Source organism: Pimephales promelas, chromosome 7 (genome assembly GCF_988280905.1).
Source record: "Pimephales promelas chromosome 7, fPimPro1.hap1.1, whole genome shotgun sequence".
NCBI lineage: Eukaryota > Metazoa > Chordata > Actinopteri > Cypriniformes > Leuciscidae > Pimephales > Pimephales promelas.
This window is the reverse complement of record NC_142775.1, coordinates 28685179-28707550: the sequence shown is the minus strand read 5'-3', so window position 1 is coordinate 28707550 and position 22372 is coordinate 28685179. Positions and strand designations below refer to the sequence as shown.

At 36.9% G+C, this 22372-nt stretch overlaps 2 protein-coding genes across 5 annotated transcripts; both read left to right on the top strand.

Annotated features, from left to right (window-relative positions):
* The first annotated feature begins 1072 nt into the window (after nucleotides 1–1072).
* tspearb (thrombospondin-type laminin G domain and EAR repeats b) lies at nucleotides 1073–14016 on the top strand. The gene is made up of 12 exons (XM_039683367.2): nucleotides 1073–3298; nucleotides 5378–5598; nucleotides 5735–5961; nucleotides 6108–6198; nucleotides 6297–6453; nucleotides 7489–7620; nucleotides 8010–8242; nucleotides 10509–10698; nucleotides 11233–11465; nucleotides 11755–11933; nucleotides 12019–12120; nucleotides 12910–14016. The coding sequence occupies exons 1-12, from the start codon at nucleotides 3217–3219 to the stop codon at nucleotides 13061–13063; spliced, it is 2001 nt and encodes a 666-aa protein (XP_039539301.2). The 5' UTR covers nucleotides 1073–3216; the 3' UTR covers nucleotides 13064–14016.
* A 1053-nt stretch (nucleotides 14017–15069) lies between these two features.
* On the top strand, nucleotides 15070–21490 carry tra2b (transformer 2 beta homolog). 4 transcript variants are annotated; one of them, XM_039683370.2, is made up of 8 exons: nucleotides 15070–15256; nucleotides 16682–16827; nucleotides 18177–18357; nucleotides 18448–18636; nucleotides 19012–19127; nucleotides 19386–19496; nucleotides 20913–20986; nucleotides 21157–21490. In XM_039683370.2, the coding sequence occupies exons 1-8, from the start codon at nucleotides 15224–15226 to the stop codon at nucleotides 21165–21167; spliced, it is 861 nt and encodes a 286-aa protein (XP_039539304.1). In that variant the 5' UTR covers nucleotides 15070–15223; the 3' UTR covers nucleotides 21168–21490. The 4 variants fall into 4 exon arrangements, with proteins under 4 accessions (XP_039539304.1, XP_039539303.1, XP_039539306.1 ...); XM_039683369.2 differs by having other exon boundaries at nucleotides 15071–15256; nucleotides 19386–19505; XM_039683372.2 differs by having other exon boundaries at nucleotides 15074–15256; nucleotides 18177–18345.
* Nucleotides 21491–22372: the final 882 nt, after the last annotated feature.

Here is a 22372-nt window from a genome sequence, read left to right as displayed (position 1 = left end):
AGAGACTGGATAGGATTCACAGTTACACTTTTAGTGGTCTGACCACTAAAAAAAACCCATTACATTATTATTTTGATGAAAACAAAAAGAAATAGGGGCACAAAGGCGAAAATGCAATTTGCAAATGCGAGTATGCTTGACCATTTATGACTAGGTCAACCATTTTGCATTTTATGACTTGTGCGATGAACAAATGACTGGTTGTTTTGATGACATAAGATTATTGCACAGGGAACTATTTAATGCATTTTGAGCAACATGGGATTAGCAACTGATAATATAGGAAAACGCAGACAATAATCAATTGCATGATTCACAAACTTGTTTAAAAGAATGAGAAACAGCCTTTATGATGTGCACAAGTGACGATGTGGAGGTTGACAAGTAGTATTGAGAATTTCATTTCTGAAATGAGAAATGCACCAAAGCGACTGAGAAAAACTGTAATAGTTTAGTCTCTACAAAGAAAATTTTATGGTGTAGGACTTGTGACAAACAGGGGACAAAAATGTTCTAAGAATATTTTGCTAAAGTTCCCAAACTTCCCAAATTGTGGGAACATTTCAGAATGTTCAGATAGTATTTCTTTTTTTTTATATATATATATAACTTGATGGCAACATTTTTTGTTAGTAAGTCACAAGTCCTCCTCCATATATTTTTCTTTGCATAAACGCTGTAAAAGCATAGCATAAAAAAGCAAAACATTAGATGAACGTACAACTAAAATGTTTCAGTATTTTATATATATATATATATGTATATATATATATATATATGAATAATGTTTTGTGCTTATGTTTTAAGAACATTTTTAAGGCTTTGAAAGAAGGCTTTGTTAACGTTACTGGTCCTAACTTTGAGAAAACCTTGACAGAGCTCATCAAAAGTTCAGAGAATGTTCCCTGTTAGCTGGGGAGGGGAACTCTTGAACTTTGGTTGAAAGTTTTTTTTTTTTTTTTTTTTTTTTTTTTTTTGAGACTGCTTGAAATAGGCATATTCATTTTATTTTATACATACATACAATTTTTTTTTTTTTTTTGACAAACAATTTAGTTTAGGGTCCAATTCTCAATATTTAGTAGTATGCGCATTACTAGAATATTGGCTGTTTATTAATACTTATAAAGCACATATTAATGCCTTATTCTGCATGACCATGTTCTACATCATGTATCAATACCTAAATTTAACAACTGCCTCACTAACTTACTAGAAATTAGGAGTTTATTGAGGCAAAAGTCATAGTGTGATTTTTTTTTCTTTTATAGCCAAAAATGTTGACATATATCACATCTATGACACATTTTAATCAGGTATGGGAATCACAAATAACTCAAAACGTTAAAATGTAACAGTCCAATTTGTGTAAAATAAGAATAAAATGATGGGTTTATATAGTGGATGTCACAGGAGGGTTATTTCCCTCCAAAAGGAAACTTCACATGCAAACACTATAGCCATTTCTCTCTGTCATTTCACTATGTCATTTCTCTCATGCACTGATCGGGATATTCACCTGCCCAAACACGCCAGGATTCTTCCTCAAGCTGATAATGAAACAAAAAAAGAAACGTAAGAGCCGCTACTTCCATAGAAAAGCAGAAATGAGCTTCAATACTGCTGTTTTTTTTATAGTCTTTAGTCTCTTGTCAGGAAGAATTTAGTTTTTAACTGCTGTGACTGAACAATATTGACATCTGCCGGAGTCCGCTGGAGTCTGACCATCGACCTGTGTACCATCTGTGTTGTTCCCCTGTGTTGTGTGCCTGACCAAACTTACTGTACCTGGCGTCATTGGTTAGAAAGGTCAGGGTTACCTTTTATAGTATGGACCGATCACTATTAGAACCGCCAAAAGACTCAACTCTAGGCAGGCTCGGTGGGCACTTTTTTCCGGACGTTTTGACTTTCCTCTGACGTACCGCCCGGGTTCCAAGAACATCAAACCCAATTCCTTATCTAAAATTTTTGAGCAATCTGAACGCCTGTCTACTCCCGAGTGTATTTTACCCGAGACGTTATTTGTCTCCACTCTCAGATGGGAGGTCGAGTTGAAGGTCATGAAGGCCTTAGAAGGGGTAACGCCTATGCCCGATTGTCCACTGAATCATTTGTTTGTGCCAGAAGAGTTTCGGTCCGACGTTATTCGGGGGGGCGTTGTTCCAGCATGGCCTGTCATCCAAGAGTTAATCGCACCTTACCCTTTTTTGGTAAGGCAATGATTCTGGTGGCCACTTATAGCTCGTGACATCCACAGTTTTGTCTTGGCTTGCTTGGTTTGTGCCACTGGTAAATCCTCCAATCGTGCCCCCAGATGGGTTACTCCAAAGCTATTGAATAAATCGACCATTTTTAACAATGACCAGAACTGCATTTGTCAAATTAGAAAAGTTACGTTTTTTTTTCTTTGAAAACATTTGTAAAAGTTGTTTCCCCTCCAGTCAGTCAGGGATGTTGTTCAAGACATGGGTTGATGGGTTGAGATGCAGGTGAGGAAACGGTTGGTTGAAGGGAAATTTCCTTGACAAAGAGTCCTCGGGGTATAGTGCTCATCACACCGATCGAAAAGAGCCATGTTTAGAACAAGAGCAACCTGACACACACATGTACAACAGTGGGGAATTCCTCACGAACCTTTAAGACATGAGATAAGAGCTGGAAAAAGCCTCCCTCTCCTGTGTGCTTCATTTCGCCCCACCTTTCTCTCTCTTTAACGTCAACCCCCTCCTTTCTACAGCTGACTTATTCTCATTTAAATGTCTGCAGGGTAAAACACCTCTCCCTGCTCATAACTCACAGGTGGAGTACACTCCCCTATACAGCACACTGACATGTACAGCAAAGCCTCAACCGGACACTGTTTAAGGAGGACGTTCTTCACAGTTATGGAGTTTTGATAGACTCTCAAGAGAAGTTTGGATTTTTGAAAATGTATTTTGGGAGAAAAGTGCATTGTGTTTTACTTTGTTTGTATTCACTGTAACGCTCATTAAGATTAAAACAGGACATCAGAGGACCGCAGCATCTACAAGAGGGAAATGAGATGGCAGTTTAATTATGAGTGACACCTGGATATCCTCTCTTCTTTAAAACTGATTTGTTGTGTTTTAAGTTCTGTGAGTCGTGCGGATGTAAGGATGGTTTTTGGGCTTTGAGAATGGGTTTGTTTCAGCCTGGACGTGTGTGAATGGAGCTGAGCGAGTGGAGAGCCTGATGTCGGAGCTGCTGCTGCTGGCCTGTGCGCTCCTCTCCTGGATCATCACCTGCCAGTCTGGACCATGGAGACCATGCACAGGTCAGACCCACCTGCTCATTTCACATATGCAGCTATAAACAGACGTATAGCAGCATTTGATGAAAGAATAATCAGCGGAAATTGTTTAAAATGAGCTTTTTTATCCGAGTTTATTTGGGGAAAAGTCCAGTCTCAGTCACAACTCGTCCAGTGTCCAACACTATGAGTCATGTTATCCGTAGTAATTATTGCAGACCTTCTTTCTGAATTGCCATTGGATTATGGGCTTTATGTTCAGTAAACCATTTCAGAAAATTAAAGGCAGATCATTCAAATGTCAATCAATTGTAACTATATTGTCAGAAGTCTGCCTGTTTTTGGTTTATTTACTCAGTCAGGATAAGCCGTTCTTAATATCTCGGTTTCCATGGGATGTAGGTGTATAAGAAGACACAGATTAGATGTGGTTGCCAGGTGCTAAAGTGTAAACCTCTGGTGTTGCACAGTGGTTTCATCTGAAAGACGTCATGGACCATAGAATGGCAATTACGGAGCAATTCTCTATATCTGCTCACTGTTGCTTGAATTATATGTCTTCAGAAAACTTCACTTGTTAGGGACACTCTGTGAAAATGGGACGTTTTTACTACCGTCCATCACCGTCTTGCATGCTTTTATTTGAATAAACTCTTTGAGAACATAAAGGGGCTTGTAATGGAACAGGAATATATTTAGTATCCCACTGGGCAAACTAAATCTGCTAACATGTTGATGCAGATCTAACAGATTATATTTAAATTGTATTATGTGATTTTATCCCACTGAATATGATGAAGAATAATAAATGGCAAAGATTTTGACAGCTTTTCGCACAATCTGACTGAAGCTGTGATCCTGTTTATGCTAAAAATTCTTCAAGCGGAACATCATGAAGAATTTTAATTCATAGAAATAAGAGTTATGAGCTAAGAGTTATAGTCTATATACATATGTTTTCTTATGAAGCGCTACTGAATCAGATCTACCAGAACACTGAAAACACTGAGCTGTATATGTGAATGTGAGATATTCTGTTTGCTCTCCAAAATGTGTCTTTTGCTTTGCCGAAGACTTTGAAATATGATCCATAAAGTGGTCTTCACTCTAACCATTTCCCTCTTTGATGCACTGAAGTGGGTCAAAACAATTCAAGAACACTTTGAATGTTTCATTTATAGTATTAAATTACTATTTAATACTTTAAATATATATTTAAAAAAAATCAAATGTAAAAAAAAAAATTATTTCTAACTGATTTTCAGCATCAGTCTTCAGTGTCACATGATCCTTCAGAAATAATTTTAATTGTGCTGATTTGCTGCTCAAGAACCATTTCTTATTATTGTCAATGTTGGAAAGAGTTGCGCTGCACTATTTTTGTGGAAACATGATAGAATTTTGTTCACGATTCTCTGATGAATGAACAGTTCAAAAGACCAGCATTCATTTGAAATAGAAATCTTTTTTAACATTATAAATTTGTTTACTGTGACTTTTATTCAGCAAGGTTGCATTAAAAAGGCAAGCAAGGAAAGCGCTATAAATGCACATTCATTCATTCATTAAATTGATCAAAAGTATTATTAAAAAAAAAAAAATCTTTAAAACAATTTAGTGAGCCCAAACTTTTGAACGGCAGAATATATCCAATATGTGGTTGTCATCAAAGTGTCATAAAAGTCACACTTTTACTATCAATAATGTATGTTAATATATACTATATTCATGGCTTTGTCTTAAAATTCTGTTATAGTGATTTTTTATTGTCAGCTTTTACTTTTAGGGCTGATCAGGATAGGATTACTGAAGTCTTCATTTGTCATAAATCCACTAATATGTGGCTCTCTAGAATACCAACTATAATTGATTTAATATAATAAAATGTTTGATATTAGAATAATTGTCTCAAATTATATAGTTTTTATTGTCTGTAGTCTCTTTCTCTACATTCTCTTTCTTCTCACATGATTAAATAATTTCAGCTCAAAACAATATTTCATGCCCATTTCTTTATTAGTTTGCAGCTGACAGTATAATTCCTTAAAGCAAACAGTAAACACGCACATGTTTATGATGAATTTATGTGAATTTCTTTTACAGATCTGTTACAACTGGACTTGCTGTCTCGGGTGCTTCCTGGGACCAGCACGGCGCAAGACGGGATACGTATGGTCCAGTCCAGAGGCTCTCGAGGATTCCAGTTTTCTGGATCTCCGCAGCTGTTCAGTTTCCCTGCATCTCAGCTCTTCATTAATTGTAACTTCTTTCCCGCCGAGTTCTCCATCGTTGTCACACTGAAAATCCCACAAATGGCTCCTGAGGTGAGAACAAAAAGGATTAAGATATTGTTTAGCTTGAGTTTGAAAACATCAAAGATTCTTCAGAAGCCTTTTTCTTTAGAATAGTTTCACATTTCTGAATAGTGATAGCCATCACTGTTTACTCTTTGATGTGCAGAAGAGCGAATACATCTTCACACTGTTGGACGGAGATTCAGATGAGCTGCTCCTCGGCCTGCGACTTTCCCAAAACAATCTTCACTTCCTGCAGAAGGGCCATGGTCCCAAGAAGCGCACCACTTTCAAGGCAGTAGCACTGGATGATAACCGTTGGCACACTGTGGTCTTGGCAGTGACGGGACACTACACAATTCTCACTGTAGACTGCGGCAGACCCCTCGAGCTGTAAGACTCTTTGGGAATACTGTAGATGTCAGGTTGTATAATTTTAAATGACATATGATCCAAAATGGCAATGATATTGTGTTTATGTGTTGAAATATATCATTTAGTTGTTATAAACTTATAAGATTATGTTTTGTCTCAAACAGAGTGCTTGAAAGCCCCTTCAGCGATGATCTCGATACAACTGGTTCCACATTCTTCATTGCTAGCAGAAGGAGATGGAATGGCTTATTTTCTGTGCGTATCTCATTTCAATGCTTTTTTTATTATTTTATTGAGATTTTAAATATACTTAGTCTAAATGTAATGGTTCATTCGACTGTTTTTATTGACAGGGTCTGATTCGGCAGCTGGTTCTCTTACCTGGTTCAGATGCAACCTCACGAATATGTCCCTCATCTGAGCCCCGGCTGTCTGCACTCTCTGTTCCTCAGGCTCTCTTACACCTGCCAATCAAACCATCATCCATTGACCTTCCCCTTCACCCTTATGGTGAGACTGCTAAAACATCAACACTTCTATCACCGGCTGCATGTCAATATTCATACTATTCACTAAAAGTATACTGTAAAAGAAATATTTTCAAAATTTATCACATTTTTTCTTTTGTCAAATCAACTTAAATAATTTATTTAGTTCAGATAACTTATTATTTTGAGTTTCTATTGATTAAATCAATCTTCTTCATTGTATTAACTCACTTTTTCCAGTTCAATCAATTTAAACTTTTAAGGCAACCAGGTTACTTACATTTTTAAGTTAAGCCAACAATATTTTTTTTCAGTTACTTCTCTGGTGATGGAAAATTACATATTTTGAGAATGCAGAAAGAAGGGACACACCATCAAATGTCATGTATGGTTTGCTTTTGCATGCAAGCATCTCCATAAATTCATTCACTTTGCTCAGTAACTTGAGGATGACTAACGACTAAGCTATTCAGAAGTGCTGGTATAGTATTATAATGTCCACTATCTTGAAGTCCTATAGGAATGTGGTGTGTTTTAGCTGTAAACATAGGTCTGTGATTGTATGGGGATGCGAGTAACTCTATCTCACAGGTCTGTTACTGATCCGCTGACATTGACTGACAGCCTTGTGCTTTGAGTTTCTCTCTGGCTCAGATGCTGGTGTTTGAAAGCAGGGTGTAGCTGTGCAGAGATCACTGTTATACTGTGGGCCTGTTGAGAGACATGTCACAGGGCAGTGAGAGGCCATGTTTACTTTATTTCCCCTTATGTAATGTAGTCTGTAGATAGATTCCATCCATCCACATATAGTGTAACAACCATCTTACTAGGCCTATTCTTTTTTTGGATATTTGAATTTTTATTTTTGATTAGACATTATATATTGCAATCATATAATATGAAACTAACTAAAAGGATAGGCTAATTCTTCTAAAAATGACATGCAATAAATGGTGAAAACTAATCTCCCTACCATCAATCTGTGGAATTCATATATTTGTCATTGACAGTATTGATATAATATCTGAAACTGAACATCTCTGTTTATTTTGCACAGAGGCAGAGGTTCGAGTGACTGCGGGTGTGAGTCCTCCCTGTGGACACTCTGAGGAGGGACAGCTGTGGTTCAGCACACTGAAGAAAGGACTGTTTCTCTGTGATGGCATTATGTGGCTCACTATGCTGCAAGGTGATTTTCTAACAGTAACTTCAGTTTGTTGCAGTACAGCAACTATTTAGTTTGAAATAGATATTTCAGTCTTTTTTATTATTATTAGTTTTTTTGTTTTTGTTTTTAATGGGGCTGTCATGTCTTAGTGGTTAGAGAGTCAGACTTCTACCCGAAGGTTGTGGGTTCGATTCACAATTCAGGAAATGACTGAGGTTCCCTTGAGCAAGGCACCTAACCCCCAAACGCTCCCCGGTTGTAATGTGTGTGTGTGTGTGTGTGTTCACCACTCACTACTCCTAATGTGTGTGCACTAACTTGGATGGGTTAAATGCAGAGGACAAATTCCGAGTCATGTCACTTTCACTTTTCACTGTATGGTATCTGAATATCACATTGCATCTCTGCAGTGAAAGAGAAGCTGGATTACGTGGAGGATCACCAGGATTTATTCACCAGTTCTGAGACATTTGACATCGAAGTTTTCCACATCCCTTCTGTAGGGCTTTTCATGGCGACCGCCAACCGTGATTCCAACCTCGGTTCAGGAATATACAAATGGACAGATGGGAAGTTTGAACGATATCAAAACATCAGCACTTACGATGCACAAGCATGGCAATACTTCACAGTGGGCAAAAAGGTGTGTGTGGACTTTATGCTACCAACAGAATGTGTTCCCAGTCAACCAAAAATATCATCTTATATATTTTATTAAATCTAAGAACTTTTAACTAACATTCCCATTTAGTCTTGTGTGGGTAACACTTTATAATAACTGCACACTATTAATCATTAGTTAATTATTAGTAAACAGTTAATTCTTCATTTATAAAGCATTATTAGACATTAATAACTTAAGCAGTTTATAAATACAGCAATGAATGCTTTATTCTTGATTTAAAATCACATAATGTTAATCTGGCCCCGGATAAGCGGAAGAAGATGGATGGATCTATAATGTGTTTAATAATAAGTAAGTAATAAGTAAGTAAATGATTTATAAACTAATTGTACATTCATACATCTAATTATTCAGACATACAATAATAGTTACTTTGTGCGTTAATAAATGCTTTATTAACATGTATTTCTACAGTAATTCAGGGTTAATTCAGATAGTTATAAATCATTTAGTAATGGTCAGCTAACTATTTTGTGAGCTCATCTAAAGTGAGGACTATTTATGCCTTGTAAAGTATTTACAAAGTAGATTTAAAAGCTCAGTTAAATATTTCTATGTTCTCTGTATCACTGTTGTGTTTGTTTTCCTTTTTCTGTATAACTGAGCCTTTAAATCGACTTTATAAATGCTTTACAAGGCATAAATAGTCCTCACTTTAGATGATTTCACAAAATTAGCTAACTGACCATTACTAAATGCTTTATAACTACCTGAATTAACTACATTTACACTTAGTGATCTTAAAATTCCCAAATAACTGGTTTGTAAATAATGCAATACTTCATTTCGAAATGATAAATTGATCATTAATAAAGTATGAAAATACAATAATTAAACACATTATATATGTGCTTATAAATCAAGAATAAAGCATGTATTGCTGTATATAGATAAAAGTATTAGTAATGTATATTAATGCTTTATGAATTATGAATTATGTTTATTGATTAATAGAGTGCAGTTATTATAAAGTGTGACTCAATTTACAATTAAGGTTTTTTTATGTTAACATTTAAAGAGCAGATCAATTTGAAAGAACATTCTATTAACGTAACTAAAATAATATCTTTTCATAACTTTGAAAGAACCTTGCCAGAGCATTCCGAGAATGTTCCCTTTCAGCTGGGTTATTGCTTTTATACAACAGTCAAATAAGCAAATATTGAGTATTTGCATTTTAAAGAAAAATAGACCGGTCACTTTGTCTATTTTTTCTCAGCCAACAAAAACCAGTCCTAAATGAATTCACAGCACAATCAATCGTCCTCAAACACCATAGTAGTGTTCTGGATGAATAAGTGTTTTTACACGAGTCGGTTAAGTGAATGATTCAATGTGTTTTTTAATTGGTTGAATTATTTACTCATTGAAAAAAATAAAATAAAAATTTGTGAAAAATTCCTAACACTAATACACAGTCTGACAGTATATCTGAAACAATCATGCACAAGAGGAGGGATACCAACACTTAGTGCCGTTGGACTGATATATAACATTTGAGGACTGGAACAAACTGTTGTATAAATTAAAGCCTGTGATATTGATTGAGGTTTCAATTGGAACAGCTGCTAGCACTATAAAAAGATGGAGCGGTGTACTGAACGTCTGAGTGGGGTGCATCCCCAGCAGTTCTTTACACATTCGAGTGATTTTTGATGTGGTTTTGAAGTGGGAGAAGGGGTGGAGACCTTGCTCTCAAGTTTTAATGTTGTAAATCACATGTGCATAATAACAGAAATTAATTTTGTCTGATGCTTTATCCAAAATTTACAGCAGACACCTCCTGCTTCTCTTCACCCTAACTTACTGCATGTAATTACAGTCAAGAGTTGGAAAAGCCGTATGGGACTCTGTTCATACCTGCAGTGCAATTAACCATATGTTTTTCTTCTTGAAAGTCTAAGATAATATGATTCATATTAAATTTAAAGTGAAACGGAGGAAGCCTTTGTAATTGCACCAGTGACCGGTTATTAAAAGATAAATCAATGCACCATTAAACTGAAGTTTTGAGGTAGAGGCAATTCATTAAAATACTTCTATCAGCACAGCCCTTTTCCTCTGTCTTTGAAATCCAGCCTGGATAATTAAAGGCCTGTGAAGATGCAGAAACTACCGAAAATTATGAAGTGCAAAACTCATTACAGTTTGATTTTGATTTGTATCACCTTTAACTAACTTGAAGCAACTGTCATGATTTCTTACCACCATCTTCCTGTAACAGAAGTTCCTGGTTGTTGCTAACTGCAGAGGTAAGGACACAGGGGACCAGGAGCAGTCGGTCATATATAAATGGAGCTCAAGGAAGCTGAAATTCATTCACTATCAGACTCTGAACACACACAGCGCACGTGACTGGGAGGCTTTCAACATTCAGGACGAAACTTTCCTCGCTGTCGCCAATCATAGGCAAGGTATCAGAACAGCTCAATGCGTGTCTGTCATCTCATGTGGCTCTGTTGTTGTCCTGTGTAACTCCACAGCTTTTATCTGTTGAACAATAGCGGGAGGAAGTTCATTTATACGATTTCTAAAAGAAGGTTAAAATTGAATTCCATTCAAATCTCATACAAATCTATGGTCTTTGAGGCACACAATCTGAACAAAAAGACCACCAAGGAAATCTTTTTAAGGCTAAAAGGTCTCCTTCACTTTGATTCTGCATTTCATTTCTATATGCTTATGAGTGTGTGTTCATCCGTTCGTGTGAAGTTCTTACGTGTGCCTCTGGCATTGATCAAAGCGTAAACACAGGCATAAAAGTAACCTTTCATAGCACTTTATGACCATATAGGCCCCATCTATACACCTGCATTTTTTTGGAATATATCCAAACTGAGCCATGCCAGTCCATGTGGATTTCTGTGTTACAATGGGCTATATTACTGAATAACTGTTTTAAAGTTTTATGTATGTTTTGTTGTTGTTGTTTTTTTTTTTGTCCAAAGGGGAGAGAAACCATAATATTAACAGTGTAATCTACAAGTGGGACCCAGTTACCCAGTATTTTGAGGTCAATCAGACAATCCCGACCGCCGGTGCTTATGATTGGGAGTTTTTCTCCATCGGCCCATATTACTTCCTCGTAGTCGCAAATACTTTCAATGGAAGATCAACAGTCATTGATTCTACAATCTATATCTGGCTGGGACAGATGTTTCAGCCTTATCAGTCCATTACAGTGAGTGAAATTATGTTATTGTATCTGCTCTCATCATGATCATGATCACAATTTTAAATTCAGCTCTGGCATCACATAAATAAATTACATTTAATAGATTTAAATATACTATTTTACAATACTATTTCACATTATATTACTGTTTTTTACTATGTTTAGTGTAAGAGACTTAAAAAAAAACGTTTTTAATCTTATTGTCCCCAAACTTTTAGTGTATGTGTGGGACATGATTAGCATGGCTACAAATATTTCTGGGGTTTGCCATTTGATTCTCTCATTGTCCTTTCAGACATTTGGGGCAATAGATTGGGAGATGTTCCAGATTGAAAACAGGGTGTTCCTGGCTGTAGCCAACAGTCAGATGCTAACGGAAGATGGCAAGATTCAGTACTCCATCAACTCCACCATCTATGAGCTCAGCATGGCATCTCAGACGTTCATCAAGTTTCAGGATATGGAAACGAACAGGTGAATTGTGAACTGGCCTTCGTAAGAAACTTTCTAGCTGTCACATTTGTATATAAGGGACACTTTTTTTGTCTGGATCTTTCAGTGCTTTGGACTGGGAGTATTTCACTGTGGGAGATGATAAGTTCCTGGTGGTCGCCAACTCCTATGATGGAACCTCATACTCCCTTAACAGTGTCATATACAGGTACAGCTTTCATCTAGGCTAGTATACATTAAAATAACGGAGTGTCCATTTACACCAAGTGCAAAAAGTCCGCCTTGTTGGCAAAGGCTATTTACAGTAACTCCATCCACCATTGTCTGATTTCTGTCGCAGACCGGTCAGTTTATGACATCCCAGTACATCAGGCGCTAATGCTTCTCATTTACTTTGAATGGGTGACATCAAGCATTGCCGAACTAAATTGTGGGTTCTGCTGTGTCATGTTACTGGCGATGCTTGCAGCAGAAGTTGAAAATGTTCAACTTTTCAAGCGCCAACGCAGGCGTTAGCCAATCAGATTATGCATTAGCTTTATGCAAATACCCTAGCGTAGACGCTAGCCAATTGCGTTCATGTAACACCGGAATGGAATGTGATTGGCTGTTGTCACTATGAGGGTTGCATCAGCACCAAGCTTCAAAGATGCCCTCCGTCAAACATTTACACCTCTATGGTTTACACCTACGACCCGTGAGAATCTAGCGTAAAGTGAAATGGGTTATCAAACAAGAGAAAATGTAGGGGGGGGGGTTTTGATTTTGACCATCGGGAATTTATTGGATGGTTGTGGTTTTGGTACTGCTGTGATGTCCCGTGAAGTGACAAGTTGTCTCGCCTTTGCGCCAGTAGACACGTCATCAGAGAGGAGCAGATACTATATAGTTAATAATGCAATAAAAAATATAATCGTCATAAGAGTAAATTGATGATCTGACAATGCATTGCATTCTTAAAAATGTTTAAATAACTTCATAAATGTGCATTTTGCAGGTGGCAGGGTTACGAAGGCTTTGTCCCTGTGCACAGACTCCGCACCAATGGCTGCAGAGACTGGGAATTTTTTAACACAACCGATGGCTCCTACCTCATCTACTCCAGTGCTAGAGCTGCTCTCTCTAAAGTCCTTAAATTAAGGACCATATAGTGACACTGGACATATGGACTGTATATGGGACAGATCTGCTCGGAGGGAGACTAGTTGACGAACTCATTAACTGGAAAACAAATGAACCCCTAAAATGAGATATTCTTCTATAAAAGTTATACAAAACTTGTATATCAAAAATCAAAATCCTTGAAACCCGCTGAAGGATGAATCTCCACACTAACACTCAAATCAGTCCACTGACCTCCTGAATGACAACAGCACAACAAGATGTTCCTAATATTTATGAAGACTCAAACCTGCACTTACTTGCACAGAATTCGTCAACATGCTTTTTTATGATTAAAATGTCATTATGTCCTGTTATGCATCATACTCTGCATATGAAGGCAGCTAACTATTCTATACCACAATTTATGAATGACTGGAAAAAATAGCTTTTATCAAGACACTATTTAACTGTACCGTACAATGTTTTTTTAGAAGGCCTTTGCATGAAATTGAAGTATGTTCAAGTATATGCATTTAATAAATAAAATCTTCATAATATTTATAATAAGATAATGACGAATAAACAGATTATTTTCTTTTTATATTACAACTACGACTTATTTTAGAACTCAATTCTGTCATCTTAGAAACAATGTTTTATCTGATTTGTTTTGATTCTCTGTCATAATTATAAACCAGCTGTGCCATATAAGCTATTGAATTAATATTAGTGACTAGTGATTATTAATCATTTACTGTTGTTCCAGCACAGCATCATTTTGTTTAAATGAAACATTTTCGCCTTTTGAGTGAACTGCAGGCTATATTCATCTTGTCTTGGAAGCAAAGGCTGAAGGGGAAATGATTGAATAAAAATATTGTCTTGTGCTATAATACATACAGTGATAGATTACACTACATGTGTTTATTTATTGTGTTCTTGGACATTTCTGAGTAGAAAATCTTTAAATAAAAGATGTTTAAATCTACAATAATGTTAAGGGGATGACATACATTACCTATGCTATGTCACAAAAATGGAGAGGCTTCACTGCAGAGGCAGTGGGTGGAGCAAGACATGCAGCTCCCCCTCTCTGAATGTGATGTGGGTGTAATGGGTGGAGCTAATCCTAACCTCACCCTGCTGGACCATGTCACCCATGGCGTTCAGAGAACGGGAGTTTGACGTCATTGGCTTCAAAAATTCAATTGTGCATCGTATAGGCGCCATCTATTGGATCTTATGTGGTATGACAACACTGGACTGGGTGGAAAGCAGCGAATTCAGGTAAATTAGATCACTTTTGAGATTAACTGAAAAAAGTTGCCCAGTTAACCTGCATTTAATAGTGGATTTTGTTATTGTTGTTGCGCAGTAGGAGTTTAATCTATGGTTTCATAATCAGTACAGTTGTCATAATCTGTGTGTGCTACATACATTTGTGTATTGCTTTCTTCAGGCAGGGTTAGAAGGTTAGGGTTGCAGAGAAGAAATTATACATTATTCTCAAGCGCACTTTTACTTGCCAAATGTAACGTTAGCTACTGTGCTGTGTTGGCTTCAAACTAAACAAAACAAAGGCAACACAACTTGCATTTAAATACGATTTTAAAAAAGTGTTTATTTGTTCATCTCATCTCAAAACAAAGTCAAGTGAAGAAAATCACGGAAATACAATTTAAACTCTTTGCTATGCGGCAGTATTTCCCATTCGTATATTTACGAGTGTAGTGAATTTGGGAAGAGGAATCACTATCAGCGCCGTCCAATCGCGGTCTTGCACAAGATAACCGCCATTATTTATCGACCAATCAGCTCTTTGCTTACTGAGTAGTAAAAAATCTTTCTATCGCTTTCTAGAAGAAAAACAGCAAATAGTCTACGTATTTGGTTAACCTTGGCACTAAATTCCTATGTAATCAAAATTAATTTATAAAAGTATGTTTGTGTACGTCTACTATAAACGTATAAATGTTGTACATGCGATTTCAAAAAGCATTTATCCATGAGTAGTATTTTTGACGCCCTCTTGCGGATGTTGGTTGGGAGTGGAAACGCTAGTTTCTAAATAAAGCCTCTACGACCGAGACAGGCGTTCATTTACAGAGGTCCGATTTTTGTGTGTGTTTGAGCGCCCTGTTTGTATTGTGTTATCTGCAATTTCTCACATAGTGTTACAATTGCAGCGTAATATATATTAAACAACAATGAGTGACGCTGAGAAGGAATTCGTGAAGCGGGTACGTAGTGTTTTTTTTAACCGTTTTCTCTTTTTGCACGCGCCATGTTTCTTCTAGAAATGGCCTCCATGTTGTATGTTAGCCAGGCAGACAGGCTTCATTCATTTTTAATTTTATTTGGAAAAACTGATTACATAGCATACAAATGCAATGACTCTAAATTTACTCCTTAACATTTATTAAAAAAAACTCTGTAAAATGACGTAGCTACACCTAACATGGATTTGTACCGAAATCCAAGTAACGTTATCTAGTGCTAACGTTAGCCAGCTTCAATGCTAGCAGACAGACAACGTGCTGCTTTCATACTAGAAATGCATTTATCTGTTTTTCAGTGTTCGCTTTTCTCTAGTAAGCAAAATGTTTTACAGTCCCTAATAAGTGTTGTTTTCTCATTGCATGTTTAATTAAACAGATATAATTTGTATGATTAATAATCTTATGCTAATACTTGAGAGAAGGTCATCCTGAGCCTTAAAGCAAAAAACAACAACAAAAAAACCTAAGTTAATTTTATATTCACATGCATTTTTATTTAACAGTAGCCAGCAGGCTTGAAATGTATATTGTAATTGTACATTTTCTTGTAATATTACAAGAAATGCAAATATGTACATTTTGTTTTTGCTTGAATAAGGCTCAAGATGCATCTGAATGAATCTAATTGTTTGTCATAATGGAAATTAAAGCTCACTTTACATTTCTATTGGTTCATCTGTAATGTTTTTCCCACACTAACATTAATAAATCAATAGGATTCTTGGTTGTAATGTCCAGTGTTTACACATTCTTCATCCTTTTCTTTTTTGTTAAGGTTAAGGTTGGAAGAAGAGAAATCTGGACGAAGTCAAATGTCAAGTTGTTAATGCGAATAATTTGAAGCTGAATTGTCAGTGCATGCTAATATTGCGGAGCAAAAGAAGTTCCCATATAGCATTTATGGGCAGTGAGAGAAATGGGGGAAGAGGAATGAAGTCAGAAATGAAATTGAAACTGAAGAAAGAAGAAAAGATGTGTAATGAAGTTAAGATCAGAAGTTATCTGGGATAAGATCGCAGCGCTAAGTAACTCTTAGTATGTTTGTCCCATGCGTGCATGCATAAATATTCTGTTCATTTTCTTTATTGCAGTAATAATTATTGTCCTTTAGCATGAGAGATTTACACATAGTTATTTTCATACATAATTTGATGTATTACATGTCAAACTGCAAATTCTTTAATTGTAAGTGTATTAAAGTAAATTGTTTTTACTCTAGTTCATATGCCTGCGGTGAAAAGGCCATCATCGCTGCATATTATCCTAGTCTAGATTGGTCTCAAAATTATTTCTATATATATATATATACACAAAATTATTAGTTTAACATTCTTAGTATGACCATGTTCTCTGGCTCTTAACTTGGTTTGGATGTGGTTGGTTTAGGAGTCCCGTTCGGCCTCTAGGAGCGCAAGTCCTAGAGGATCTGCCAAGTCGGCCAGCCACTCACCGGATCGCTCACCTGCTCAGTCAAAAGAGGGGTCCCACCACACTCGCTCCAAGTCTCGTTCTCGCTCCAGGTCCAAGACTCGGTGAGTATTTCTTGTCTTTTGAGGAATGCTGTATTCTATTGGTAGGTCAAACAACCTGCATGGGAGAGCAATCTTTATTTGAATCGATCATACAAGGAAAGCATTGTTTTACAATAAAAAAAGCATTAACATGAGTAACAAGTATTTCCCAAGAATTAAAAGGAAAAATGGCATAATTATAATAACATAAAAAAGGGTAAGTAATGTATATAAAAATTGTAGAATTATTTATTAGCCCTCTGGTGTTTTTTTTTTCTTCAGAAAGGTATGACACTTGGTTTCTATTGTGGCACTTGCTATGTGAATGCCAAGAAAATTGTGGACATGATTTGATTTTTTTTTTCCCTCCTTTAAAGTCACTTTTACTCCTCGCAGTCAAAAATGGCTTGCATATAAATGTGAAAAAAATCGAATTAAAAAAAAAACCATATCAACTAATTGCAATGTTACAATGATTATGATCCATTTGATTCCACAATTATAAATATTAATTGGTATTTGCCTCCTGCTGGTACACCTCTTCTGGTAGCAACCTGGTTTTCCCAGGAGGTCTCCCATCCAAGTACTAACCAGGCTCAGCCCTGCTTATCTTCAGTGAGCAACCAGTCTTGGGCTACAGGATGATATGGCTGCTGGCTTTAGATGCCCGTGTTTCACTGGAAAAGCACATACACAACAGGAGTAACAAATTCTGGCCCACGACTCGAGTACTCGTTTTTTGAGACCAATTAGTGCTCGGAAATTTAAAATGGATAAAAATGCCCATGCATATTGGTTTAATATAAATATTAAAATAAAAAAATGTATTGATCAAAAATATATTATGTTGATTTTACTGAAAAAAAAAAATTATTTAAGGTGTTCTGCCACTTCGACTGGAAGGATTATGAGTGTGACTTGTGAATGATGAGCATCAGAGGGTTAAAAAAAGTCATAAAAGCAATTATTTATTTTTATTTATTTTAAGTTTTTTTTTGTTTTGTTTGAGGGTGCAGTATTCCTGCTTTTGATTTTGTTCCAGAATTGTATATCATTTAAAACTGTTGAAATGGCCGTGTGACTCATCTGCAACTGGAATTCACAGTACACTGTCACACCTGGTGCTTTCCAGTTACAAGTTGAAACGACGTTTGGGCCAGATTAAAAAAAAAAAAATAAATCCCTCACCCTGGACTGATTTTAAGCACTCTGCAGTTGATCATTTCACATGTGTTGGTAGCAACTTGATGTATAATGAAATTGAAGCTGGAGGTTCTGGTCTGTCTAAAGAGTTTTAGACGACTTATCAGTTGGTAACTTGATAGACTGCATGTCTGTTGCTTTTTTCACTCTACTCCATCTTTACACAGGTCTCGTTCCCATCGTAGCTCTCGCAGACATTACAGTCGTTCCCGTTCACGCTCCCATTCTCGCCGGAGACGTTCACGCAGCCGTTCATACAGCAGTGAATACCAACGCCGCCGCAGTAGTCACAGTCACTCTCCCATGTCCAACCGTAGGCGACATGTTGGTGACCGGGTGAGACAAAGAGTCAGTTCCATACGTGCCATTTTATTTATTTAACAAATTGACATGATGTTTTTGTACTATTCTAATCTGTAATGTTTTCTTCTCCTTTAGGCAAACCCAGACCCAAACTGCTGCCTGGGAGTTTTTGGCCTGAGCCTGTACACCACAGAGAGAGACCTGAGGGAGGTCTTCTCCAAGTATGGCCCTCTGAGTGATGTCTCCATCGTGTATGACCAGCAGTCTCGGCGCTCCAGGGGTTTTGCTTTCGTTTACTTTGAGAACAGAGAAGATTCCAAAGAGGTGAACTCTCCAGTTGAATGGATTGTATGGATTTACTTAAAGTGAAAGGCTGTTTTGTTTATACAAGAAATTCCACCATTACTGAAATTGCAAATTGACAATTTTATGCAGGTTTTTCCAAATTTTTTATACAGAAGGTTAAGTTAGTTGTAATTTCCTGTGTATTGATTCTAGTATGTTGCATATTTTACAATACTTTGGTTTGTCAGTAGTGAAGTTGCATTATGCAGTTTATTTTATTGAAGTACAGTGCAGAATGGACTGTTTCCTCCAGCTATTTTATGGCTATCAATATAGACACCTGGAATTAATGGATTTAAGCAGAAGGAATATTGAATGCTCAGTATGGGTTATTCTGGTCTGTTTTGGTTCTAGGCTAAAGAGCGTGCAAATGGAATGGAACTAGACGGCCGAAGAATTCGAGTCGACTATTCTATTACAAAGAGGCCTCACACACCTACTCCTGGAATATATATGGGCAGACCAACATAGTGAGTCTGATTTCAGTTCTGTGTTTCTGATTCCTTCTTGTCTGTTTAATCTCACTCTAGTCAAATGATTCATCTTAATATTGTAAATATGGGGTGCAAAACTCAGCTCCTGGAGCTCAGCTCCTCCAACTTAGCTTGGCACCACTGTTTTAGATGATAAACTCTGATTGTTTTGAATATCAATTGATCTCTCTCTCTCATGGTAAAAAGATTTAATCAATGTTGAGCCCAAATCATTTTTTTTTTCTTCATGTGCAGTGGCGGTGGCCCAAGTGTAAGTCGCCGCCGTGATTCCTATGATCGAGGCTACGACCGTGGATATGACCGTTATGATGACCGTGACTACTACAACAACAACAACAACAACAGGTCATACAGGTGATCCCCTACTTTTCAGCTTTCTGTGTGATGTGTTTGCAGCGACCATTCTTCAACACTGAGTTTTCCTCTCTGCTGGCCCAGTAGCTCAGATTTGTGCTTACCCGGCTGATATTGTCACTTGTTTCTAGGGGTGTAACGGTACACAAATCACGGTTCGGTACGTACCGGTTCTAAAGTCACGATTTGGTATGTTTTAGATACAGCAGAAAGAAAGAAATGCCAGAGAAATGTCCTATTTGTTAAAAGAAAAAAATATTTTTAAATAAGTTTGAGTTTTCCTACATCTTGAAACTTTCAGGTTTATAAATGGGAGTCATTTTTGAAGGATGAACAAATAATGTTTTGTTCATCACATTTAAAATAACATTTAAATATATATTTATTTATATACTGTTTGAGTTTTGAAGTGCTGGAAAAAGAAAGCGTTTCACTATTCCAGCCAAACTGGTTACAGTGTTACTATATTAAATCAATGGTGAATGTTGCTAGTTTGTGGACGTTAAGTATTACTAGTTCATTCACGGCACAATGTTTCTCCTGGTTTCCGCATCAGAGCTGTGTGATCTAATAGAGATCTACGGTTAATTAGGGAGAAATGTGAAATGCTTCTCACTAGATCTCGCAGCGATGTTATATGCTGATTTCATGCAGCCGTCATTTTGAAATGGATCCGGTGGGAAGAAAACCGGAAGCGTCGCTTTAAATCATAGGAGAGTCGCGAATGCAATGGCAAATTGTTGTTTAATGTAGAAATTTGTTATTCTAAAAATGTACATGCAATTCTTGCATAGTTTACACTACAGTGAAATTTATAAATGCATTTTTTTAATATATATTCAGAACATAAAAAAAAGAACGGAACGAACTATCTACATATCCTATATTGGATATTAACATCTAATAGTTTATATTGCGGCAGCAGCTTCAGGTTGGTCGTCCAAGACATTGTTGTCTATCTGTACTTCCGGGATTCTTCTCCCCGGAGCCTCGCTTTCGATTTCAAAATGGCAGCTGCGTGAAATCAGCGTATTACTTCAGTGGCGAATTCAAATGTTTTCTTTACTGGATCTGGCGCTGAGTAGTAACAGTGTCGCTGGATCGAGATCGTCTCACGCTGCACAGATGTTGCTGGTCCGAACTGATAAACGATCCGTGAAGCACATAATGAGTATCGCAGTTTCGTTCCGCTTTCATTACGCTTGCCATTTGGGGTTGCGCAACTTTGCGGCCATGCCAGCATGAATTTTGTCGGTAGGAAAATTGGGTTTGGATTTTTTTTTTTTTGTCTAATGGAAATCATTATTATTTTTTTTATGGTTTATTATGTTGCAGTTTGAATGTCACCTCTTTGTTATGAGCTGTAAATGCTGGTGTTTTCATTAAATCCCAGCTTTCTGTTCACAGGAGAAGATCCCCTTCTCCCTACTACAGCCGAGGACCATACAGGTCACGATCACGCTCTCGTTCCTACTCTCCTCGTAAGTACTGCACAAAACCAACCACGATAAACTTGAATGATACTGTAGACCTTTGTATCGTTTACCCGGCTTAATGGTTTGAGAGTGTGTAATCTCAAAACAGTGTAAGTTCTCTAGTGATTTGTGTACGCATGTGAAAGCAAACAAATCCTTTATATTTGTTTTTACAGGTCATTACTGAAGTGAAGTTCAACGCTTTTCACCCTTCCTGAAGACTATGATTATAATGCCATTGTTGACGTAGATGTTTATTTCTGGTGGCATGAGTTTGGATGTACTTTAAACTCAATCCCTTCGATTTCTTGCCTAAAGGTTTCATGTGTCTTTGGCCGGTCTGGATGTTTCAGTAGTTGGATGAATATTTTTGCAGTGTTTTTTTTTTTCCATTTCTGATCTGATGCAGAATTTGTTTATTTTATAATATGATAGTGTCTGACTTACACCTCATTTGTTTTATGCATTTTAAGCTTAGCGGTGGTCTTGCAATAAAATGCTTTATACCCACCTGCTGTGTGAGTTTATGCTTGAATCATTCAAAACATGAAATATGGATGATTTTATACCTAAATGATTGAATTTAAATTGAGAAAAGCTACAAGCCATTGTCTTGGAGTTCAGAATCAGAAAAGGGAGGTGATTTCATTGTGGAGTTATGGACAGCGTTTTGTTGTAATGCATACAAATATTCTCTTGAGGCATTTGCCTTAAACTGTTGAGAAATTAATAGATTTATTGAATAGGAACACTAGCACCAGTTCCTTAAAGAGCTCTGTTCCAATTTAAGTCTAGTTACCTCCGAGAATATTGTTAATAATAGTATCAACTGAAATATTTCTCCAGCATGTGTAAAAAATGTAGTTTGGAGAACTCATGGATTTAGCATTAATTTGGACCCGGTGTGGGTGTCTGCATTAGCTGACCAATCTGGGGTTCCTTTCCTTTACCGTACCTGGCTGTTGAAGGGGATTTGAATTATCTTTCTAAAGATCTGGAATCTGTGTCACTAGGCACAACAAACTCAGTAACTGTTGTCAATTTGGTTCTATGTTAGAGTATTATGGTAGTAAAGATAAGGACATTTGCTATATGGCACTACTGCATTTGGACAATTATATTGTCGCAGGGTCTGATTTGGAGATCTAAGTGCTGAATGAAACACTGATCGCTGATCTATGGACATAGAAATCAGCATAAATATACAGGGCTAACAAGAACACACGGGTATGGCATGATGAAAAGATTTTGCTCAAACATTATCATTTCGGATAGGCGTTTACCACAGCCTACATATGTGGAATCAATCCATTGCTTTCATATATAAAGAGCATGAACCTCCGAAAACATAATTCCATAAGGTTTTTTCACATTCCTGTTTCTTTTCCATTG